This window comes from Poecilia reticulata, chromosome 20, assembly GCF_904066995.2.
Source record: "Poecilia reticulata chromosome 20, P_reticulata-male-v2, whole genome shotgun sequence".
NCBI classification, from domain to species: domain Eukaryota; kingdom Metazoa; phylum Chordata; class Actinopteri; order Cyprinodontiformes; family Poeciliidae; genus Poecilia; species Poecilia reticulata.
This window is the reverse complement of record NC_088849.1, coordinates 21,673,560-21,699,917: the sequence shown is the minus strand read 5'-3', so window position 1 is coordinate 21,699,917 and position 26,358 is coordinate 21,673,560. Positions and strand designations below refer to the sequence as shown.

At 39.4% G+C, this 26,358-nt stretch overlaps 1 protein-coding gene and 1 long non-coding RNA gene across 5 annotated transcripts in view; one reads left to right on the top strand and one right to left on the bottom strand.

The window, feature by feature from the left end:
* The window catches only part of arhgap21a (Rho GTPase activating protein 21a), an 86,424-nt gene that overhangs the window by 33,746 nt on the left and 26,320 nt on the right, over positions 1-26,358 (bottom strand). For 2 of the 4 annotated variants that reach the window (XM_081601488.1, XM_081601487.1), the window contains 2 exons: positions 12,426-12,614; positions 9,376-9,397 (listed from right to left, as the gene is read on the bottom strand). In XM_081601488.1, coding sequence (XP_081457614.1) covers positions 9,376-9,397; positions 12,426-12,614 — 211 coding nt within the window. Of the gene's footprint in view, positions 1-9,375; positions 9,398-12,425; positions 12,615-15,557; positions 15,914-26,358 lie in introns of those variants that run through there. The other 2 variants (XM_081601486.1, XM_081601485.1) reach the window with 2 other exon arrangements.
* Positions 15,859-22,410, top strand: LOC145549350 (uncharacterized). Its single transcript, XR_014085286.1, has 2 exons — positions 15,859-15,948; positions 19,006-22,410. It is a non-coding gene; the product is annotated as an uncharacterized LOC145549350 (long non-coding RNA).

The window sequence follows — 26,358 nt, the reverse complement described above, 5'->3', positions numbered from 1 at the left end:
AAATAATCGTCAACTAGTTTTTAATTATTAATCGTTATATAGAGTTTATAGATTTAAGAAAAGGCTATTTTCTGAAAAAACAACATGAAGTAAATAAGCCAAAGCTGTGGAAAATATGCCAGTGACGTGCGGTCAGGGGAGGCCGAGCCTCACCAGCTATGAACCTCACCAAACGTCACTGAAATATGCATAAATTTTGCATCTAAGATAAAAGTTTTGTGTTTGTAGATATGTTTTATCCAACACTCCTTAAGTGGCATAGCTTGAGTTTCAGCTGGTTCAAATTCACTGAAGGAATGAATGCAGTGTTACTGCATTTTTTCTTATTTTAAAAAAAAATTGATAAAAGTATTTATTTGCATTTTTTAATGTAATGTTGTTTTAAAGAAAGCTTTTAGTAGTTATGTGAAAAATCAGAATGTGCAGATTTGAAAAATACGATTTTACGATTAACCCTCAGATTAATCAATGACTATTTCTGACGACTAATCGTCAGAATAACCGTTTACTAAAATAATCATTCATTGCAGTCTTAGTTTTAATGAAGTTATAAAAAGTTTCATATTTAAGGACATTTCGAACCAGATTTCCCAGTTTTTCAATTTAATAGTTTGAAACACTAATGAATAAAAAAACCTGAGAAGTTGTGTATGGTAACTTCTCAGCCCTTCTTCGCTGTGTTTATTCACTTTGTTTTCAGTTCAACTGCACAGCACTGCCTCCCTCTTGTGGGCTGGCATAGTACTGCAGCAGACTAACAATGTTTAGTTTGTCTGCATCCAATAAAATAACTAAACTACTTTAGAAACAACTAAAGGAAGAGCATCTGGTTCCAGATTTAACTGCAGACAATATAAAATAACATAGTTACATATCTTGCAAGGTGAATTCATTTTTAGCTAAAGTACTAAGCAAAAACAGATATTCATTTAAAACTGAAAACCCCCATACTGAAGCAGATTTTCTCAGAAACAGAGTAACATTTCATGATCTACTCTTTCTGACTGCAACCCTCCTTTCTGACCGCTTCAGTGAAGCGCATGCTGCATGCTGCAGTGAAGCGCATGCTGCATGCTGTACGTGCATCTTGCCTACAAACACACTCCCCCCCCTCCCGTCTCTCTCCAACCTCACCGAACTCTTCAGCACAAATTGGATTCTGCAAGTTTCCACGCCTGGAGCTGGATGAGTGGGATTACATGTGGAAATCTCAAGCTTTGGACATTTTTAATGCTCCAAAGTGTCTTAGTAAAAGAATAAACTGCAGCTGGCTTTAATTAAAAACACAAGTGGCGACTTCAGCTGCTCCAAAACGCAGAATTACAGTTTAAAACCTGTTCAAAGCAACATTGGTGTTTTCAGAAGGAGTTAATAGTTACAAAAAATGAGTTTCTGAGTCTGATAATGATGCATTCAAGGAGTTAATAGTTACAAAAAATGAGTTTCTGAGTCTGATAATGATGCATTCAAGTGCCATTTGTAAACCTTTTCATCTATAATAATCTGGTTATAAAGTACGAGTTCCAATGACAGATTATTTCCTTTACAACATGCTGTAATCTGGGATATTTTGCTGTGAAATTTAATGTCATGAATCTGTCAGCAGCCATCTTCAATCAGAGGCCTCTACAGATTTGTTGTAAGATTGACTGCTACTGGAGCTCCTTCCTGCCCAAAGTATCACCATCAACAACAACAATGCTTTAAAATACATGGATGAGAATATTTCAGTAATTTTTGAGGATGCATAAAGTATTTATATATAAAAATGCAAATAAAAATATAAATATTTGCAGCACCACTTCAACCCATCTGGCTTTATCACTAGTTAAACCGCATGTCTTGGCTTTTATGATGCAAGTTAATATATTAATCATTCAATCTTTTACAGCAGAAGAAACACATTCCTAATTTATAAATGATTATTTTTCTTCACCTGAGTGAAACAGGAGATTCAGTTTTTATATCATTTGTTTTATCACAGCCTGAGCTTTGATTTGAGATTGTAAGATGTGAAACTCAGGCAGAAAGAGAACCGGTTTGAAGAACTAGGTCACTGCATATCATCAGAGCCAAAACTTCATTTATTACACTGACATCGACTCGCTGGGCACCGATGTTTGAACAAAACATTAAAAATAAGCGTTTCAATGTAAAAGTGATGTTGATCTAGTGATCTAGTGAAATGCAGCAGCAAAAAAAACATGTTATTTTTATTTACAACGTTTAAATCTTTCTCCAAGTCGTCCACAGGAGGGTGCTAACAGCTTCACTGCTCCTCTTTCCTTTCATCCATCCCAACAGAACCAATCTTACCTGATTTAATAACAAAATAAACAACGCTTCATCACTAAAATGCTGCTAGTTTCACGTTTCCTCTCTGATCCTGTCGCTCATAAACATTCAGGAGGTTAATATAACTAATGGCTCCCAAACTGGGAACAAACCATGAGACGATGGAAATTACCTCTAGAAATCAGGAGTCAGGTTTTAAATTTGGAAACTTTAAAATGACAGACGGACGGATGGTTGGATGAACAGTTGGATGAACGGATGGATGGATGGATGAACAGTTGGATGAGCAGATGAATGGATGAACAGTTGGATGAGCAGATGGATGAGCAGATGGATGACCTTCAGGCTGACTCTAACTGGTCTCCTGTCTGCAGGTAGCAGCTCCCAGTTAGTCCAGGTCTCTGGTTTGGCAGCCGGCCCCACCGCCCCGCTGGGCCCGGCTGTGTGGGCCGGCCCGCCGCTCCCATGTTGTTCTGGGTTAGATAATATTATTCTACAGAGAGTTGGGTCTGCTGCCAAATCCCTGCATTAACCTTGGCGTAAAAACATGGCCTGCTTCCACATTAGCATTAGCGCTCTCACGTTTACAAGCCGCCGCAACCACATGCAGATGTACGAACAAACACGACGTGCTGCACATGTGGTGCGGCCTTCCAGCCCAGAGGAGAAGGCCTTTGTTTATGTTTAGATGATTATCTGCAGCAGGTCGGATCCACAGGAGAAACCTGATGACGGGAAGCGTAAAATCCTGGCAACCAGGATAGTGTGGGAAGGTCAAAGCACAAGTACACTTCACATGAAATTAAAACTCAAATTTCCCTCAAAAACCACTGAACTTTTCCCATCAAACACGGTCAAACACCTCTAAATGCTGAACTCTGAAAACCAGGTTGTTCAAAGTGAAGTGCGTGGGCCATTTGCGGCTCACTGCAGTGATTTTGTACGGCCCCACAACCACAGTCAATAATAAATTTAATAAATTAGGACAAAATGACGACTTTTAAATTAAAATCTACATACAAAAACCTTACATGCAACACAAACTGATAATCTTTTCCAAGCTTCCTGGTTTCTTCCTGTTGTCATGGTAACTAAAACCTCATCTACTCATTGATTTGTACTCTAAAAAACACACTGGTGCACCAAAATCTGCTTTTAATTCCCACATTAAAACTTATCTAAATACAGAAAATGTTTTGGTGAAGACGGACTAAGAGTTTGTTTTTATTGCTGACAACAGACAAAATATTTTTTCTGTTTTCTTTAATAAAGATCAAAACAATAAGCAAACTGCTTACATTTCATTTAACAAGGAATACATGCAAAAATTATTCGAAGTCGAGATCTAAAATATATAGAATTTCTTTATTTGTTCAATTAAAATATGTCATGTTTAGTTTATTGTTGATGAGGTGACCAAAAAAAACAAACACATTTTGGTATTGTTAGTTTTTAAAACTTGCATTTTTCAGATGACAATTTTGGCCCAGGTAATAAAAAGTTTACTTTTTAGAGCGCGTTGGCTGTTTTTAGAAACACTGGTCACTCAAGTGGAAGTATGAAAACATGCAAAATGTGAATTTAGCATAATATGTCCCCATTTAAAGTACCTAGCAAATTGACAACATTTCAGGAAAATGTCCAGTAAATTCAGAAAAACACCTGCTAAGAAGAGCCTGTTTTCACATTTGGTTCCATTGGGGACCAACGTTGCAACATTTGTTACATTTTCAGCTGGTGAGGATCACTTTCTCACTGCACTGGGTCAAATGAACCAAACCTTTCAAAAAACAGTTTCCCCTCCCCACCTGTGGTGGCGCTGCGCCAAGAACCGGTGATGTCAATGACACAAGAAGACACTGACACAGCTTCCTTCTTCACAAAATGTAAACAAAACGGAGTAGCATCAGATTTTAGCAGCTGTGGGATTGTGATAAAAGACCACGAGCCATTCCTCCTGCTAACACTTTTGTTTTGCTTGCATTTACCCAGAATGCCCGGAGTTATAGTCCACTTCCTGCATTTGGGGCGGTCTCTGGCCTGCTTGGCGTTTACATATGCATTCAAACCGCACCAAACCGAGACCTTGGTTTGTGGGTAGACCAGAGTTCGCTTTTTTGTCCACATTAGAGTTCGATTACGCAAACAAACCAGATCTTCTAGCCAACAAACTAGTTTGATTAAACCCAAATTCCGCCAAGGAATCAAACCTCACCTGTTACAAACTGTTTGTAATTGTGTGTCTAACTTTAAATATTCGTGTTAAAGCCTCAAACTGACGACGCTGCTACATCTGTCCTCACACATACTCTCCTCAAAACACAGTAAAACACATACATGCCTGGTGTTTTCCCACCAGAACAGGAAGGTGGGAGAGTTCTTTCCATCACTTTTTTCAGATGAATTACACATACCAAAACCCACTAGGGTGGAAGAAATTAACATCACACTGATACATGCAGCTAAAATATATCCAATGATTTGTTTTCTCTTTGCTAAATGAGGCAAACAACAAAACAAGGGAGATTAGGTTCAAGCAGGGGAACAAGTGACAAACATCTGGAGCTTGTTGGTTTAATTTCAGCCTCAAATGCCCGATCTATTTCCAGGAAAACTGAAAATAAGCTAAACATTCCCTGGAAAAGATTATCCAACTGTACCTAGCAGAGCTAGAGAGCCAATAAAAGGAAAAAAGAATGTGAAGGAGTGAATGTGCAAAACTTAAATTAATTTTCAAAACTGTTGGGAATAATTGAGTGCCAGCTTCTTCGTTTGTTCTAACAACGTGACAGAATGAGTGACAATTAACACAAAAACTAAGGTCAGATCATCATTAAATTACTAAATTAACAGGAAGAAGCACAAGATTTTGAGTGAGAAAAATGGTTTTTCACCAAACCTGACCTTGAAATCCAAAATGGCTGCCTTTTATATATATAATAACACTTAAAGCAGTTTGTGTTTCATTATTTTGCACTAATAGTATCTGCTAAATTCAATAAAATTACAATTAATTCACATCAAAAATTATCTTATTTCATCTTGAAAAACAGCAAGTGAAATTTCCTACCATATTTTCTTATACAAATCCCCCCCAAAAAATCTCTTGTCAATTCCTAAATTTCTACTTTTTAAAATTTTAGAATATAATAAATTACAATTTCTACTAGAAATAAATTTAAAAAATCTGTTAAGAACTGACTGAAGTGAAAAAAGCGCATTTTTTATTAATTGTTATTTTTAAAACACCAAAGACGTACCAAATAGTAATTTTTGTTTACCTTTACACCTGTACTCCACTGAATAGATGGGTTCTCTCTGGGTACTCCGGCTTCCTCCCACTGTCCAAAATCATAACTGTTAAGTTTAGTTATTAATCTACACCAGGGCTGCAACTAATTGTTATTTCAGTTATCGATTAATCGATTATTGTGACGATTAATCGGATAAAAAAAATCGGCACATTCTGCAAATTTGTCATTTAACCACTAAATCTTATTTTATACAAAAACATATACAAAGAAGTAAATAAACAACTTCTACAGGGTGTAACTAGAACTATGTGAGCTGAGGAGTACTGGGTAGGAAATATTTACACATTAAATTATTTTTATTTGCCTTACATGTAAAATGTAATTTATTTATTTTTTGCTTAATTAGTGCTCTAAATGTTGTCCTTGCAGCAAATTGCCTTTTTTAAATCGATTAATCAGTTACTAAATTAGTTGACAGTTATTTCAATAATCGATTAATCACGATGAATTCAATTAATCGTTTCAGCCCTACTCTACATTTCCATTCAGGATGATTGTGTGGAGTCGCTGTTCACATCTAGAAAGCGCAAACAGACAAATACTGGTATGAAGAAACTGGATAACAAGGAAAGAGGAGAAAAGCGAGGCGTGTTTGAAAAGGCTCACTGGAGAAAACAGGAATCCTGTTTGCTTGTGCTGCCTCGCATTCCCTCCGCAGACTTTATGGGAACAAATTGAAATCCAAGCAAAAACGAAAAGGAGAGAAAAGTGAGGAAATAAAGTTGGGAAGAGACTCATGTTGAAAGAAAAGCAAATATTTTAACAGATGGGGAATTTTTTGTGTGTTGCTCCTCTTGCTGTGTGGTTTAACAAGCATTGTAGAAAAGAAAAAAGAAATTTGGGATTTTACCCTTCAACAGCTTGTTAAAACACACAACGGGACCGGAGCAGTCACAGGGAAAACGACAGAAATTTAGATTTGGGATAGCAGCCTCTTGGTATGTACACAACTGCTGTGAAAGCAAATAAACTCAGAAACTCCAGCTTGGTTTTCATAGAGTTTAAAGAACTAAAGCTTGTTTGTGCATTTTGTTCTTTCTGGAGGATTGAAGAGTATCCAGCGGCAACACCAAGCGGTCAGCCGACCCCCACCTGCTGCGCTGACCTGAACGCTCAAACCTCCAGGCACATGGCTTGTATTATCTGTCCGCGTTTCGGTGTCACTTCCCATAGCTTTTCGCTGACGTTATGAATGTTTTGGACCGATTGCAGCCGCAGTCGTCACATAGCAACCACAGCCACAACAACGTACGTATCAACAAGAGAAACCACTAAAATCAAAGTCATGACGACGTTCTTCACTGTGGATTAAATATCAAAGGTTAAAAATGGCTAAAATGGCTTGTGTTGTGCTGCAGGAGGGACTGGTGAGCCTCGCAGGGCAGACAAGAAAACACGGATAATCTCAACGCATCAGCCAGGAAGTTACAGCTTGGACACCAATGGAACAAACAAGTCAGGCAAATGCAACCCAGATGCAATACTTAGGAGGAATGGGTCAAAATTCCAGCAAAATATTGTTAGAAATTTGTGAAAGGAAAAACAAACCTCTCATTCATTATTCTAGCTGAACTAAAACGGATAAGGTTTGGTCCGACTGAGGCTGTTTTCCCACCCGATAGTCCTTTAGACCCGGTTCAATTTGGGACCAAAGTTGCAACATTTCTTACATTTTCAGCTGCTGTGGTTCGCTTTCACGCTGCAAAAACGAACAAAACCTTTTGAAAAAGCTGTTCCCCTCATCGCCTGTGGGGGTGCTGCAGCAAGAACCACAGAAGGAAACAACTGAAAACATCAGAAAAAGACAATGACTGCAACTTCCTGCTTCACAAAATGTAAACAAAGGCGTAACGCCAGATTTTAGCTGTTGAAGGATTTCTCTTCTGTCGTTGGTTAAAGATCGCAAGTAATTTTTCATTTAACGCTTTACATGCGCATTTGTTTCGGCTGTTTTTACCCAGAATGCCCTGCACTTTAGATCAGCTCCTGCTTTTGAAGTGGTCTCTGGTTCATTTGGCATTCACATGTGCATTCGAACTGCATCAGAGTTCACTTTAACCAGACTAATACCGAGGCTTGTAGGCGGACCAGAGTTCACCTTTTTGGTTAGAGTCCAAACAAACTGAACTTTCCAGGCAGACAAACTGGAGTTGGATTAAAGCGGACTACACACGGCTGGTGGGAATTAACCCCTAAAGTCAGACAGAAAAGTTAAACCGTGTATGTAAATATCAGGTTTCAGCTACACATCTTGCAACATATGAAGTGTTTATCTACTTAACTATCGACTTTTTGCAGGAATTCCCAACATTCCTGATGTTAGTTTCTGAAACCCTGCGGCGGTACCGAGCTGTCAGCAGATTGAAAATGACCCAAATCTCTCCCTGGACGGGAACGTTTCTGAGCGTCCTGGGAGAGATTTGGGTCATTTTCAACAACAGGAGGGAAGGAAGAACATGGAGGAGTTAATTTTGTTGGTGAGGGGTGAGAGGAGGAATGTGACACCACAGGCTCACAGGGGAGGATGAGGGACACTTACAGGAATCTCTCTAATTCCCGTTTGAGAACATTGAGGTCAGATTTATGTCAGATGCTCCACTGACCCTCCTTTCACTTCCAGGATTTTTTTTTTTTACACTTTCGCTGCCTACTGGTGACTCAACAACTGTTGAAACACCCGACTTCCTCCCCCAGTCGGGGCTCTGGAAGCTTTCCAAGACAAACAAAAAGCTAAAGATGGATTATCTTCCTCTCTGTGCAGCTATTTCCAAGAAATAACTGATGTTTGCTTTTATTTTGAAACACTTCAGGAATCCCAGATAAGCAACTCAGGAACGGGGAACATTCAAAGTTTCTGCAGACGACCGCAGGCGTACATGGAGGCAAGATTTGCGGCTGTGTGTGTACATATGGATGTGACTGATGTGGCTGTTTGAAGGTTTCTGATGAAGAGCAGCAGAGCGGTGCTGCTGGGCCGCAGACGTGAGCCGCATACCGAACGGCTGGAAAGACGACGAGCCGGATGCTCCGAGGAATGCCGAGGCTGCGCCAGGATCAGAGTACGGGCTGCCAGGGCGGCCGCGCCAGAGCAAAGACCGCGAACTGCATCGCTACCTCACAGTTACTATATGTACGGAAGAGGATTAGTGCCACTAATAAAAATATTACTTTAATTTCAGAATTCTGACTTTTTTCCTAAGATCTCAAACTCTTGTCTCAAAATTTCTACTTTTTTCTCACAATTGTGACCTTTTTTATTCAAATTCTGACGTTTACCACAAAGTTCTAACTTGTTTTTTAGAAGTCTGACTTTTTTCTCAAAACATAAACTTTTTTTTTCTCAGAATTTTAACTTTTTTTCTTGGAATTTAAACTCTCGCAGAATTTGGACTTTTTTTTTTTACTCAAAATTTTATTTTATTTTTCTGGCTACCTTAATGTTCTTCCGCACATAAGAGACAGCCACAGCTGTGATGTGTGTCTTTGAACAAGGAAAACAACCATTACGGCTTTTTTAAATCATTGGAATTGAAATACAGCTGCAACAAAAACAGCTTTCTATGGATCAGTTTCTGCTCATATGTGAAGCAATACATCAGAGCAACAAGCGGTCAATAATGATTCAGCTCCCATTTACTGGAGCAACAAGCAGAGATGAGATTAAATGGTTTGCTGTGTTTTCCTCAGTGAAGCACCTGGGGTCTCACACAGCAAACGTCACAGATGGAGGCAGAAAACAAACAGACAAGTTTTGTTCTGGACTCACCTCGACTGCCGTTTTCGTCATCCTGCAAAACAAACAGAGAAGAAATCCTGTCAGATGGTTTATTGAAACGGTTGGTCATTAGTTTATGGAACCAGCTCTTCTTTATGACATTGTTCTTTTACACCAATTCCCAGTAATTTGGAAGGTACTTTGATGGAAGTCAAGTAGAAATGAACTGCTTAACTTCCAGTTAACATCGGTCGGTATTATGGGTTCATGTTTTTGGTGTTTTGGTTTCAAAAACTTCCAGAATATTGAGTCACGTTCAACTGGCAAAGCCCCGTTACTTAGAAACCCCAGAGAATCCCAGCCACGTTACCTAGCAACCCCAGAGAATCCCAGCCCCGTTACCTAGCAACCCCAGAGAATCCCAGCCCCGTTACCTAGCAACCCCAGAGAATCCCAGCCCCGTTACCTAGCAACCCAATCTGACAATTAATCGGATTTTAAAAAATTAGCACATTCTACAATTTTTCCCATTCAGTTTTACCAAGGCTATTTTATACAACATTAGAAATACATACAAAAAATTTAAATAAATTCTAAGTAAATAATAAAAAATGCTAATAACAGCTTATGTAAAGCTGAGTCCCCTTCCTGCTTGACTTAGCATTAATACAGTGTAAGTAAGGTTAATTTATCTGATTACTTTTTAAGATTAACAGTTGAACAGAAAAAGGTGTTTAAACAGATTTTATTTACATAATTCTAACCAGGCGAAGGTAAAACTTTGCCATTTGAAGAGTTCTGGGTGGAAAATATTTATAGACAAAGAAGATTTTTAATTATAAAATGCAAAATTAATGTGTATTACGTATAGCTTTGGCTTAATAACTGCTTCGAGTGCGTTTTTTTTTTTTTATTAATTGGCGTTGTTTGAGTCTGTATACTCCAGTTAATGATTAATCAATTAATAGTTGACAATTATTTAAATAATCACGATTAATCCGATTAATCATTTAATGAGGGGGGAAAACAAAACAACATGTTGGGGTAGTTTATGATTAAAAGTCCAAATATTGGCAAGTTTTCTGCTTTCATTCCAGTCAACACATAAAGCCTTAATTTCCCTCTCAGAGTCGCATTTCAAGGCTGAACCTCTTTAGGCAAACCCCAGCATCCTTAAGGAAGGATTAAATCACCAGCTCGATCCAGGGCCTTCAAATTAATTAGAATCCACCAGTTTGTTTACTCTGCTCTAATCAACTGATCAGGGAAAGATGTGCTGGTTTAACGTGACCAAGCCAGAAACAATTCTCTGGTTCAGAGCTGCGTGAAAATCCCCCATCGATGCTCCGAGAACAACAGACTTACTTCACTGTCGGCTCCAACTGATCTTCAGGAGGATCACAAAGAAACAAAAATGTCCCACGATGGACTAAAATATTCAAGAAAACCTCTGGGAGAAACCGTCCAGCGTTTCTCTGATTACACAAACGTCTGAACATCCGACCAGCTTCTCCTTTAGCATGCAGAACCAAAGCCAACAGCTATAAACAGACGGCGCTACGCTAACTTTGTCGGAAATCCTTCTGTGTACAAAGAGGAGGTTAACCAAATACACTTCAGAGGAAAGTAAACCCAACTTATCCTGAATTATCACTCACAAAACTAATACTTTGATAAGAAAGCCGACCAGCAACGCCGCCGCGCTCAGCATTTTCCAAAAGCCCCTTTAGCCGCAGTTAGCCTGCAGCCAGAATGAACGGCAGAGAGCGGATTAAAGCGGCTTCCCGCCAAAACAGAGCGATGGAGGTCAGGAAGCAGCGTTTGCACTTTTCTTTAAGGCTTGGATTCACAGCTTGGATGTGTAAAGATTCTTTACATAAATTAATACTGAAGGTTATATTATCCTGAAGAGTGGAATACAAAGGCTACAGCGCAGCTTCAGCCAACTTCAATGAATTTGATTTAGTCTTATTCTGGAGAAGAAAGGGAAGCGGAGAAACCATAGAGAAGATAAAGAATCAGAGGAAAAGAATCAGAAGAAGAAAAAAAATCAAACCAAAAATTCAGAAGAATCAGACCAAGAATAAGATTAAGACAAAGCATCAGATGAAAAAGAAACAGATTAAAAGAAATCAGAGGAAAAATATCAGAAGAGTCAAACAAAGAAAAAGCAGAAGAAACAAAAGAATCAGAATAACACATAAGAGAATCAGATAATAAAGAAACAGAAGAATTGGACAAAAATCAGAGAAAGAAGACTCAGAAGAATCAGATGAAGAACAGAAAAAAGAATCAGAAGAATCAGACAAAGAAGAATGCTGATTCTTCTGCTTCCGATTCCCTCTGAATTTTATTTTTGCGTATTAGAGAGAAAGGCGTCTAAAAATAATTTGAAAACAGCATCATTTTCATTCCAGATCGCAATTATCTCCTCTTAACAGATCATTCCTGAGGTGAACCATGGTAGTGGCAGCATTATGCTGCTATGATGCTTTTCTGCAGCGATGTATTTAAAATGGTCCAGTCAAAGTCTTTAGATTTAGATAAGCTGCTTTGAAAAGATAAATGAAAGATTATTTTCATGTCTAGATGTGATAAATTGATATAAACATCTCAAAGGGGCTGAATATAAAAGCACACTGCACTTTTAAGATTCCTTATTCCAAATATACATATGTAAATATTCACAGTAACTTTCTGTTAGTTTATGACATGAAACCCAAATAAAATGCATGGAGGTTTGACTCTATTCAGATATTAAAAGTAAAAACCCTGCAATGGGAATTCAGGGTGAAAAACAAAAACACTTCCCTCACAACTATCAAAGGAAACCAAACGGCTGCAAAGTTTAATTTCTTAATTTCTGCAGATAAAACTCAGATTTTTATTAAATCAGATCCCGTCAGGTGCTGCTCTGAACCGTTACTGTTTTTAATCTGCAAATTTAATATTTGTCTCCTTTCTTTAGGGTTTCAGGAATATTTTTACGGTTTTAAATTCTGAAAAATATTCCTAGAAAACAACCGTCTGGTTTGAGCTGCAGACCAAATACCACCTCAGTGGGTAAACAAACATCATCAAGGCTTTAAACTCGGCGTTACCTTCAGGGAGTTGTGGACGGCAGACTCCGGTGGGTAAACGATGAAGTGGCGCAGCGTGAAGCCGAAGCCCTGCGACGTTCGCCGCAGGCGCAGCGTCTTCGGCCCCGGCCAGGAGAACGGCTCCTCGTCGGCCCCGGGCGTAACGGTGGCCGACGTCTCGCTCTGATCCCGCCCATCCTTCTGCTTCGCCTGAAAACACAGAAATGAAAGGGTTAAAGGTTAATAGAACTGATCTGTCGGCAAAATAAAACATGTTCGTTACACATTTTGCGCACAATCCTTTCAGAACGAGCATTTCTAGGGCCTCAGTCACTTTAAATCCTAATAAGCTGCTGCTGGCAACCTGTAATTGTCCGACTTATTGGTGACAGAAATATAAACCTGAATAAGTTTGTTGTTTTTAAATAAAACCAAAATCCTGTTTTGCAGCAGCTCCTCTCTCTCACACAGTGTGACGTCACCTCCACTTCTTCTTCCACTCACAGCAGCAAAACAAGAAAAATAAACTTTGAATTATGACCCATTATGTTCTTATCTTACTGTTAATAAAGTAAAATAGAAATCAAAATGTCAAAACTCTCTAATTATTGCACAATCTAATCAAGACGTTATGCAAAGCTGAAGAGTCACTACGTCACATTAAATGGATGTTTTCGCCTTTACTTCATTGTTGAGCTATAAACAACCTGATGAAGATATAAAGTACACTCTCAACGCTTGGATAAGTTCTCTACTTCACGAGTTTCTGTAAAATAAAGCTCCAGAGTTTGTTTTGAAGCTGTGAAATGTTGAGTAAAGCCGGGGGAAACGTAGCCGTCTGACCTGCACTCATATGGCTTCAGTTATTGCTCAATTTTCTGCGTGTTTTCATGATGACAGACTTTATCTTCTGCATTCCCACTGTGGCGGACAAAAGGAGGAAAAAACAGCTAGCCTGAGGCTCGGCTGCAGGTCTCTTGCGTAAGAACTGCCTACATAACAAAACACGTGCAGAAAGTTTGGGCCGAGTCGGTCCCACACAGCAGCTACAGCTGAGCTGACGTCACGAACACTTCCCTCTTCCACAGAGGAAAATTTTACATGTTTTAAATTAAACGTCCAACATGCAGGGAGGGGGAAAAACGCAACATAAAAACAGGACAGCGGAAGTTTTAAAAAGTCTCCAGTAAACTTGGAGAAACTCTTAAAAAGTCAACTGCGACTATTTTCCGTTTTGTTGCAGATATGTTGATGTATTTGAGCTTCATCATTTCCATTTGCATGATTGTTTTAGTGTTTCTTTCTTTCTACTAAAAAATGGACGATAAAATTTTCAGTTTGGCAATTTGGTCAACTAGCCACATTTTTGAAGGATGGTTTTGCTTGGTATCCATTTTATTTGTTGCTTTGTTTATTTATTTTGGATATTTAAAATATCTTCCAGTTCCAGTGTTAAAAGTTCATTGATTTTTGATCCTTTACTGATGTGTCACACGGAAATGGTCTCAAAACAACAATACTATCGTTTATCGCAATAATTTCTGGGACAATTTATCGTCCAGGAAAGTTTGTTACAATGTTACGATAATAAATTAGCTTGGTGATAAATTGTCCCAGAAGTTATTGCGATAAATGATAATATTGTTGTTTTGAGACTATTTTCAAGTAATATAATGATAATGGCACAATAATAAAGAGCAATAAACCTCTAATTAAGATTTACCACTGGAACTGGAACTAAATATTCAAAAATAAACACAAAATACAGAAACAACAAATAAAATTAATTATAAACAAAAACAAAAATCGTCCTTCAAAATAAAGAAGCTGGTTAAAACCAATGAACCAGACTGAAGACTTTTATTGTCCAGTTTTTGAGAGAAAGAAAAAGGAAAAATGATAAATCATGCAATTAATTGATTTATTGCTTATTGCAGCAGCTTCTTTAAGCTTTAATTTCCAATATTCTCACCAGATTCTGTGAAACACGGCGACAAAAAGCAGAAAAACAAACAAATTCATGTTGGGCTTTTTGTTTCTCCTTCTCCCAACACACCAGCAGGAGATTTTCTGTTACTTTCAGTCACTAAAAGCAAACATGAGCCCCGTCACATCCATCATCAGCAATGGATGTGCGTTAGCCGCTAATGCTACTCCGGCGCCGCTGCTCTGTATGTCAGGCTGATGAAGAGGAAGGAGGAAGAGGTTCGAACCAGTGGAGCCGAGCCAGAGGAGAGAAACTCCTCTGGTTAAAATTTAAAGAGAGTTTGGATTAAATACATCACTGCAAAAACACTAAATTATTCATTTATCCCCCCATTAACTTTTTCAATTTTTACTGGGAGTTTATGTGATCGATGAGAGGAAAGCAGCAATAATATTACCAGGTTTTAGCTCAGATTCAGTAAGTATAAATTTGACTCTGTGACTTTGACTGGACCACTCTTCCAGGAGCTCCATCTGTCTTTCCAGTAACTGACCAGTTAGTCCAAGTTTATGAGCTGGAAGAATCTCCTGCAGCAGTCAGTCTCGCATCAAAAAGTAAGTAAGTAAGTAAGTAAGTAAGTAAGTAAGGAAGGAAGGAAGGAAGGAAGGAAGGAAGGAAGGAAGGAAGGAAGGAAGGAAGGAAGGAAGGAAGGAAGGAAGGAAGGAAGGAAGGAAGGAAGGAAGGAAGGAAGGTTTTATTTCTTCTTTATGCAAACAGGACGAGGAGTTGGATTAAATTAGAGCGGGATCATCTTTGGACTCTGAATTTATCAGAAACTGAATGTGAACTGGCTCCAAGTTTTCAAACTTTTCCAGCAGAACCCGAACTAAAGAAGACTGTTCTAAATCACTATTATATTGTATAATTTATTACAAATTAATAGTCGATTAATCGTTCCAGCTGTAATTTCAAACCCTGTTTAATATGCGCAGCAGGAACTTTTCCCCTGACGGGAAGCAGAAGGTGTCACGCTGAGCCCTGCGGAGGGGCCAACAACAACAAACGAAACCTGATCCAAACACACACAAACACACTCGCGTTACAAAAGATGTCGGTCAGTGAAACGGGACGACCCAGCTGCCGGAGCGCAGGATGACGCACGCCAAATTCCTCAGGCAGCACAACAAAGACGCTGTAAACGGGTTCTCCGAGGATGCTCTCCTTACCCGGCATCGGACGCGGCTCTTCCAGGATGCGCCACGGTTCGGGCCGGAGACGCCCAGCTCCACGTCGCCCCAGTAGGCGCGGGCCAGCAGCTGGAACCAGAGGCAGTACGGCTCCGACAGGCAGCCGTCCGCGCCGGCCAGCCGAGCCCAGGGGCAGGAGGAGGAAGAGGAGAAGGAGCAGCAGCCTCCGGCGCTCTTCTCCGCATCCCGCAGCCCACTCCTCTGAGCCAGCATGGCATCGCCGGGTCGGACGCCTGATCTCGACTCAGTTCCCAGAAAGCGGGACGCTCCTCTGGACGACCCACAGACTCATGATGTTCCCACTGAGCCGGGAGGAGAGCGCACTGCAGTGTCCGGGCCGACCCACCCACTCAACACGCAACTCTCTCAAGTATGCACACACACACACACACACACACACACGCTCTCCTCCTGCAGACTGGCTGTAAAAGTTTCAGCCGCACGTGCCGAGGGCGATCCATTAATCATGAGAACAGCGACGTTTTAAAAGTTTCAGATCAGGAAGGAAATTAATTTTTCAGAGAGAAAGTGGATCAAACGAGTGGATCCAATAAACGAGACCGATACGAGAAACAACGGAAAATAAAAATATGGTTTATTGATTTATTCAGTTTAGTTAGTTAGTTAGTTAGTTAGGTAGGTAGGTAGGTAGGTAGGTAGGTAGGTAGGTAGGTAGGTAGGTAGGTAGGTAGGTAGGTAGGTAGGTAGGTAGGTAGGTAGGAAGGAAGGAAGGAAGGAAGGAAGGAAGGAAGGAAGGAAGGAAGGAAGGAAGGAAGGAAGGAAGGAAGGAAGGAAGGAAGGAAGGAAGGAAGGAAGGAAGGAAGGAAGGAAGGAAGGAAGGAAGGAAGGAAGGAAGGAAGGAAGGAAGGAAGGAAGGAAGGAAATAAAGAGTCCTTCCTCGTGTCTTTCAAAGGACAAACCAACCTGGACCAACAAGCTGCGAGTCCAATGGACTTCAGTCCAACATGGATGATGGAGACATGATGGAGACATCCGTCCCTCCGGTTCCCACCAAACACTCAGGCTAAACTTCAGTTACTGATCAAACTCCACCTGGAGGGAGATTTCACTGGCTGGTTTCCTCCAACAGGAAACACAAACACCCGTCTGACTCTGACGGATATCTGCCATGTGAGACGGCAACATCAGGAACCCAGTCCTGGAATGTTCCCGCTCAGCGTTCGGCCGCCAGCATCTTGTTACCACATTCCCTCTGCTCGATTTAGCCCGCGCTATCCGGCACGGAAAACACAGCCGGAGCAGAAACAGAAACGACACAAGGCCACCGAGACGCTGGTCAGAGTTAGAGTTATAGACGACGGCAGGAATCAAAAACGCGTACAGACGTAGCTGTTGGTGGGGAAAGTTGTCCTGAAACACAGAAAAACAAGACGGGCCACCCAGCAATGTTGTGCCTTTGTCATGGCAACAAGCAGGACCACAGCGATGTGTCCACAGACGGGGGTTCTGCGTGGGCGCTTGTTTGTGTCGCGGTGTCGGTGGGACTCAGAGGAACGGCTCCGATACTCACTTTCTCCTCCTGAGATCATCAGATATGTTATAAATCACAGAAAATCGCTTTTTAAATTATATTTAGATTTATTGAGAGATAGAAAAAACCTCCGCCACACTCAGACATATTTTCTTGATCTTGCGTTTTCTTTTTCAAAATGGCCACCATGGTCTTCATGGTGAATACAGGTCCTTCTAAAAAAAATTAGCATATTGTGATAAATTTCATTATTTTTCACAATGCAATGATAAAAATTAAACTGTCAGATATTTTAGATTCATTGCACACCAACTGAAATATTCCAGGTCTTTTATTGTTTTAATACTGATGATTTTGGCATACAGCTAATGAAAACCCAAAATCCCTGTCTCAAAAATTAGTATATTTTATCCGACCAATAAAAGAAATGTGTTTTAATACCAAAAAAGTCAACCTTCAAATAATTATGTTCAGTTATGCACTCAATACTTGGTCAGCACCTGTGGCCCATTTCCTGCACACGCCTGCGCACGGTGGCTCTGGATGTTTCTACTCCAGACTCAGTCCACTGCTTCTGCAGGTCCCCAAGGTCTGGAATCGGCTCTTCTCCACAACCTTCCTCAGGGTCCGGTCACCTCTTCTGGTTGTGCAGCGTTTTCTGCCACACTTTTTCCTTCCCACTGAGGTGCCTTGATACAGCACTCTGGGAACAGCCTATTCATTCAGAAATTTCTTTCTGTGTCTCACCTCTTGCTTGAGGGCGTCAATGATGACCTTCTGGACAGCAGTCAGGACAGCAGTCTGACCCATGATTGCGGTTTTGAGTTATGAACCAGGCTTGGAGTTTTTAAAAACCTCAGGAATCTTTTGCAGGTGTTTAGAGTTACTTTGTTGATTCAGATGATCAGGTTAACTGCTCGTTCAGAGAACCTTTTCATGATATGCTAATTTTTTGACACAGGGACTTTGGGTTTTCATGAGCTGTTTGCCAAAATCATCAGCATTAAAACAATAAAAGACCTGAAATATTTCAGTTGGTGTGCAATAAATCTAAAATATATGACAGTTTAATTTTTATCATTGCATTATGGAAAATAATGAACCTTATGACAATATGCTATTTTTTTTAGAAGGACCTGTATATTAAAATGGGCAGGAGGAATAAGGATGGATGGATGGATGGATGGATGGATGGATGGATGGATGGATGGATGGATGGATGGATGGATGGATGGATGGATGGATGGATGGATGGATGGATGGATGGATGGATGGATGGATGGATGGATGGATGGATGGATGGTGGAAAGTTTTTCTCCATCTGTCAATCAAAACCAATAACTAGATTTTATCTAGAGGTATAATCTATTCATTCTAGCTCTATAACTCTCTTCCCTCTCCTCTCCTCCATCTCCTCTCCTCCCTCTCTCCTCCCCTCCCTGCGTGCCTCGGCCATGAGCTTCATCTTGGCCTAGTCTTCCTCCTCGTCTTGAGAAGCGTCCAACCCAAACAAAGATCATGACGCAACGACTCCACATGAGTCACGGCCACCGCATATTTACGATCCGGTGCATCGCTTCTCCTCCACCAGCGAGAAACAGCAAAAATCAAAACCCACCGGTTGCTATGGAGACCGTCTGTGTGGAGCGCCGCGGAGGGGAACAACAGAAATCAAACTTTCACAGGGGGATTTCCATGACTCTACAGCAGGGTTATAATAGTTTAGGGGTTTTCATTGTAGCTTAGTTTTGTCTAATTCAGTCCGTTTTCAGAGTCGTTAGTTAAAAATAAAAATAACACTTTTCAAACACCAAACACGTCCTCTCAGCTTCCGTCGTCATCTTGTAAAACATTCAAAAAGACATGAAAAATTCATGCTGCTAAATTCTAAAAATACGTCTTCTCATACACGATGTGAAATATTCATGTTTGTAGGAAATGCTTTGCACGTGTCGGAGGCAACGGCGGGTCCTGATGGGACGGGAGCGCATCTAAAACACCGACAGACGGATCGGACATGAAGAAAATCAGAAATCAATCGATTGATCACCAAAACAAGTTGATTTAGAAACAACAATACTAATGTTTTAAGTCAGGAAGAGTTCAGAAATCAGCATTTGGTGGAATAACCATCAGGTTTTCAGTGGGCTCTTAAAATTGTCCAAATATTGAATATTCATTACATACCTTAGCACGACTTTAACAAATCATGCAAATTATGTTCAAATTAAATGCCAAAACACATTATGCAAAGAAAGTTACCAAATAAACCTCTAAAAATGTTCTTGCTAAGTTTTCTGGGACTTAGTAAATATTTAGAAATAATTCTGGATATTCCATCTGACCTAAAACAAGAGAAGATTTAACTTCAGACAACGATGAAAACATTTGTGTCTTTTTATTTGGTGTATGAAAAGATCTAGTTTCAACTGTAAATGATTTTTTCCAAATGTAGGATTTTAATCAAAAGTTAGATTGAAATTTATTATAAAACTGTGCAGGTTGAATATTAAAACACTTTCCAAAACCTTGAAAACACCTAATTAAATTCAAGCATTTTCAAGGATTTCAAGGACTTTGAGTTCACTTGAAATAAGACAAAACTAACTTACAAGTAACTTTTCAGTAAGACATCCGAGTCCAATAATTCCTTAATATTGATGAAAAATACTAGATTCACTGTCAGATTATTTCACTTAAGGGAAAAATGTGTTGTTATACGTGAAGTAATCTGCCACTAGTACTACATTTTCATCAATATTAAGGAATTATTTACTTACAATAAGCTCATGTATTTTGCTGAAAAGTTACTTGTAAGCAGAGGTGGGCAGAGTACCCAAAAAATATTACTCAAATAAGAGTAGCACTACTTCAACATATTTTTACTGAAGTAAAAGTAAAAAAGTATTTGGTAAAAAGTCTTCTCAAGTACTGAGTAACTGATCAAATTATCAATCATTTCATATTTAAAAATTACATCATCAGACAGAACAAAATATAAAGTTAAGTGGGAATTTTGGTATTTTAAGGACTAAAGTGAAAATAATTAATTTAAGTAACAAAAAAAAAAATTTAATTGGGCAAAATATTTTTTTTCCAAATCAGTTTATTTTTTATTAAAAACGTTGACAAAAACTGCAGGTGTGTGTCTGTGTCTGGTGAATTTTTGTTTTTCATTCAGTGGGTAGAAAATCCACAAATTTTACTCAAGTAAGAATAAAAATACTCTAAGTGCAGCATAGTAAAAATACTCCTAAAAGTACATTTTTTCAAGAAAGCTACTCAAATAAATGTAATTGAGTAAATGTAACTAGTCACTACTCAACTCTGCTTGCAAGTTGGTTTAACAGAGAAACTAGACTAAAATTACTTGGTAGGATTTTGTGTTTTTGCAGTGAAGAAAGCAGTTTGCTGCGTTTAGACGTCCCTTCCTTCCCCTGCTCTTCATCTCTGTTTTCTGCCGTTGGGTGTGTCCCTGAACTCCCCCCAACCCTCCATGCTGCTCTTCATCAGACCTCCGGCTTAACCCTCAGAGGCTCCATCAGACTCTGTGACATCATGCTGCATCTCTGAGCTAAACGGCAGAGAAACCACTTCACAGCTGTGATGTGGCGAACGGCGAAGTCGCACGTTGGCCAAGAAAAACCCGAGGATTTCGTTTTCATCTTTGTGGGGAAAAAATTCAGGGTCCTGTCAGCTGTGCTGCTGCAGGGATGAAGCAGGAAGAGATGGAGGAAGCAACCTGGTGGACGTTGCTTCAGATTGGTGACAAAAACAATAACAGCAACTCCTGACTGTCACGTTTGGTCCACATAGCACTGAATAAACCAATAAACATCTGAGTGACCTCCTGAGCGGTGATAAACTTCATCATCAGTGACAAAACCACTTTAACTCATAGAAGACTACAGGTAGACTGGAAGAAAATGGCCTTTAAAGTGGATATAACACATGATTAATTAAAATGAGCTCAATAATTTCCACTTGCATGAGTTATTGTTTTTCTCTTTCAACCAAAAACTGGATGATAAAAGTCTTCAGTTTGGTGTTTTGGTCTCAACTGGGACGATTTTGCTTACAGAGACTTCATGACTCATTTTATTTGTTGTTTCTTTTGTTTTGTGTATTTATTTTGGATGTTTAAAATGTCTTCCAGTTCATTAGACATGAAAGTTTATTGAAATTTGAGAATGTGTTACTTTGAAGTTATCGTTAATGCTGCAACTGCACAGTAATTTCCTGGTTGGGATGAATAAAGTACTTCTATTCTATTCTATTTATCGCTAGAGGTGTGCCGATCGATCGGTCACTGATCATAATCGGCCGATTTTCGTGAAAAAGTGCATGATTGGTGATCGGCGATCATTGGCTCTTGTTGCCGATACCGATCACCTGCATCTCATTTCGCAGCCTGCTTGTGCAGCTGGTCTCCTCTTTCCTTCACACTGCGCAAACGCGCAGCACCAAATCCTAAGCGATGTGGAACTATAACGCACTGAGTGAATGGGGACGTTTGCGTGTTACGGCGGAAAATTGAAGCACGTCAAAATGCATCAACACAACGAAGCTAATACGACATAAAAACAATGCCATACTTGACGGAGTTTGGCTACATCAAGGCTCACTGCAGTAAAAAAGACATACGGAGGATCAGATAGCAGGTAAAGCAGCGCACAGCTACAAACACTCACCCGGATTAGCATGACGGTCAGAAAGCTAAACAAATAACCCGCAAAATGATTTAAGTCTTTGAGCTGCGATGTAAGACGCTGGTTCTGCTCTCACTGTTGAACCGCTGCTACGCGCTACAGGTAGCAGCGGTTCAACTGCTATTTCACAGACGAAGCGCCGCTTCTGCTCCACCTGGTAGTGACTCTCACACCGAACCTCTGCTTAAAGCTGCAGCATCTAACTTAAAAAAATACATTTTACATACGTTTTAAAACTTTCGCTGTCCTAACATGAGACAGATAATCTCTAAAAAAAAAATAATCGATCTCATCCCTGCTCTGCATAATTACTCCGCTCAGTCAGAAACAGCCAATCAGAACTAGCAGTAATCAACTAGCCGCCATGCTATCAGGAAGTTTTCATTCAGCAACTCAGGATTGTTTATTGTAAAGGATCCTGTATTTGCCTTTGAATATTAAGTTTTATACTTGAATTTTTTTGGCAATGTTGAGAGGTTTTATTTTGGCTCCTTGCATTATTTATCCTCTTCAGAGCCTTCATATGTTTTCAGTCTGTTAAAGATAGTGGCAGTACAATTTGCAGAATGCCTGTTTTGTTTAGTTTTCTTCTTGGAAAAAGTTATTAAAAACAAGTTTTTGTCTAAATTAAGGTGAATTCATGGTTCCTTTTTCCACATAATGTAACCGGTAGTGTTTATGATATAAAAAAAAATAATAATAATTATGTGATCGGTATCGGTGATCTGCCTTCATGGGTGATCGATATCGGCAGGAAAAAACCTGATCGGCACATATCTATTTATCGCAATAACTTCTGGGGCAGATAAAATTAGTTATCGTGACAGGCCATCTGTGGTACCTGCTCAGGTAAAGTCTAGATAAAGAAAGAGTTAAAAAGGAATTAGATTACTCCCAAGAGGAAATGTTAGGAAGCTTTCAAAGATAACAAATGTTGCTAGGGATGTTTTTGTGAGCCAAAACATTTAAGTGTTGAATATTTTAAGATTGATATTCCACTTAGCACAATGGACGTTAGTTTAGAAATAAATGTCAGACACTTTGAGACATTTTAGACGATGGAAATGTGCTCTTGTTCAGGAAGATGTTAGCTTGACTCATCACTGAGTGAAACTTAGGTCTTAAGGTACACCACTGATTGAACTCGAGTCATCCTAACATCCCAACTTCTAAGTGGCAAACTTTAAAGATCGTCTATAATCTTTGAGAAGCAAAAGTGGAGCCTTCTGCACAACCAACAACAATGCAGCAAGTGGTTTCTGGCTGGCAAGTCAACAACAACACACGTGTCTTTTCCAGCAGCCATTGTACAGCGGTAAAACTGAACTTGATGGCGCTCAGCTTGGGTTGCTATGTAACGGCGGAGTGCCCGTTGAGCGTAACTTAATCTGCAGGTTTTTGAAATGGCTCGTTTTCCAGACACTACAAAACATTAACTTACTGCAAAAAGGGAAAAAAACAACTGGATGTTTTTTAAATTGCTTGGGCTGTTTTTAGAAGCAACAGAGACACAAATCGACATTTACAAAAGTACAAAAACATAATAGGTACCTTTAAATGTTCTCAGAAGGATAAATAAAGGTCTGAGACCTTTTTTAAGATAGAAACTGCGTTTAATTACAGGTTGAAGTAAGACTCCTCGGGAGGAGAAGCAGCCAGCTAACGTTTGCCAGCACTTCTCAGAGTTCAAGTGAGTTAATGTGATGCAGAGAGAGACAGGCTTGCAGCGGGTGGGGCAGGTGTGACCGAACAGTAATGTCCTGTATTAGCGGAGGAGGGCAGCTGAGCTCCAACGTCACTCGCCTGAGAGAACTGGCTGAAAGTTGAAGTTATCCGCTCAGTTTTCCTGCTTCCATTCAAACAACTCAACAGATTCAAAGTATTCCTGAAGAACCGACTGTTTACTCAACCAGCTTACATCTCTTTACAGCTTTCCTTAAACTGTCCTGCAGGACCGCGTTATGTAATCCAGAACGTGGGTCCGATGAGCAGAAGAAAAAACCGTTTAGATCTCCACCTCTCTTCCCTGCAGCATGAATCAACTCGGCCAAATTTCACAGGAATGTTTTCCTCCCGTGTTTGTCCAGGGGGAAGCGTTAGGGCTGACGAATCGCTGCTCTGTGGGTCTGTCCGTCTGTATTTTGTTAATCTGGAGTAAATGAGTCCAAGTCGAGTGATGACTAAACGGTTACAGGAACTGCCCAACAATAAAATCCAAAGCTGGTACTGCTGCTACCTGGATGCAACTCGTCTCAAAGCGGTCCTACTCTGAATTATAACTTACCGCCATTGTTTACGTCCAGATTTACCGCATCTGGTGCAGAATTATGACGCATGCGACAGAAAAGTTGGATTAAATGTGACATAAAGGTGCTTTGAACACCAACAGGTATTTGATTTAGCACCACACATGTGACATAAATGTGTCACATTTCTTTTGGGGGATAAATAGACTGGAATTGGCCCATTCAGACAGCAGTGAAAAAGTTGGACATGTGTCGCATACAGGCAGAAAAAAAAAATCAGATTTGGGTCAGGCTGCATTAAAAAGACTTGAGATTTGATCTCTGAAGAAACAAAGCTTGACTTGACTTAGAACAAACTAGACCACACAAATTTCGGTCAAACCAAATTTTCCATAAAATGACATAATGTTTGGCTTTATTTGTTTTTTCTTGACGATAATTAATAAATGTCATTTCAAGGCGATTCTGTCCAACACTCTGACTCAGGATATCGTCTTGAAGGATGTTTGAAACCGATACCAACTGAGATCTAAGTAACTGGTTATGATTAGACTAAAACTGGTGCAAAACCAGTAAACTATAAAGAGAACGTAAAATGGATTGAGAATTTATTTGCCAAATGTTGAATAGACCAAACAGGTTTCACTATTAACGAAAAGGCCTAAAAGTTAGGATTTGAGGTATTTACAAACAAAATATTCATATTTGCAGATGAGGTTCAAAGTGAGTTTAGGAGCCAGTCGGTGGTGATGCAGACATCAAGTGGCAGCCATGAAAGTGTGCTTCTATTGGTGTAACCGCTTTAATCCTTCTAGGAGATGCAGGATCATCTGCTAAACTAAGCGGTCCTAATGACAGCCGTGATCCAACGTCCAGTCAGGAATAGCAGCAGGAGTCGGTCTGCAGCGATGCTCTGCTGCACTACGCCTTCAGCGCAGCAAATCAGCAATACAGCTGAAGTAAGAGGCAACAAAATGTATCTACTGATAAAACCTTTAAAAAAAACAGTCGGGTTCCTTCATTCCAATCAATAGACTAGTAGCATCATCTAAAGCCAACCGCTTGACAATTGGCATTATAGTAATTCCTATTAAACTATTTTAACTGATGTAAGGCTGAAACGATTAATCATGATTAATCGATTAATCATCAACTACTTTAGCAATCAATTACTCATTAACTTTAGTGTTAAGACCCAAAAAGGCTAAAGATTGAAGAATAAAACAATAAATTCAGATTAGTAGTTAAGCCAAAACTATACAACAAAACCGATTTTGCATTTCAGATAAAAACATCCTTGTCTGTAAATATGTTTTAGGTAAAAATTGGTAAGTGGTAATTTTAGCTTCACCTGGTTCAGAGTTACTAAAAGATTGTTTATTTTCTTAATGTAAAAAAAGTTGTTTGTAGAAATGTTTCTAATATTGCATAAAGAAGGCTTAAGTGGCTAAATGGAAAATCTGTAGAATATGCCATTTTTCATGCGATTAATCGATTAATCGTCAAAAGGTAGCAAATGTCAGGAGTTGAACCTCAGACCAACAACCTACCACATCACCACTACACCACAAGCTGACCTAAGCATTTTTACCAATTTTTATGAATAAAAATATAGTTTAAATTTGTGATGCATCACTTTCCATTTCTGGAGCAAATATGTAGCAAAGCAGAAGCTGATTTACGTTAGAAAATCTTCAAAATTACTTTCATGTAAAGCAGGAAATGCAAGTCTCCATAACAACTGGTGACTAACATGTCACAACCATCACAAACATAAACGTGTGGACATTAGGCCTGTTGTAATAAGGAATCACAAGATAAATTAAAACAAACTCAATAATTTGTAGAATTTTTTTCTCTTTTCTTTCTCTTGTTGTACAGAAAGACTGGATAATAAAAGTCTTCAGTCTGGTGTTTTGGTCTCAACTAGACCTTTTTTGAAGGACAGTTTTGATTACAGATTTCTTAATTTGTTTTATTTGTACTTTCAGTTGTTTTGTTTATTTATTTGGGATATTCATAATGTGTTCCAGTTGCAGTTTTAAATGTTTGTTACAATTTAAAGTATATTTATATCTGAGAATATGTTCTCAAAACAAACAACAATATTATCGTTTATCGCAATAACTTTTGGGACAATTTATCATCCAGCAAAATTTGTTGTTGTGACAAGTAGAGATGTTATATTCTGCTGGGACTTTAATTGGAGATAAAGGTTGATGCTTTGGATTGAAACAAGATGTATAAATATGAATATGATGCTGTGGGCTGAGTTAAAGACAGTGACCTCTATCAGAAAACTGAAAATGTGTCGTCTATGTGTCTTTAAAGAT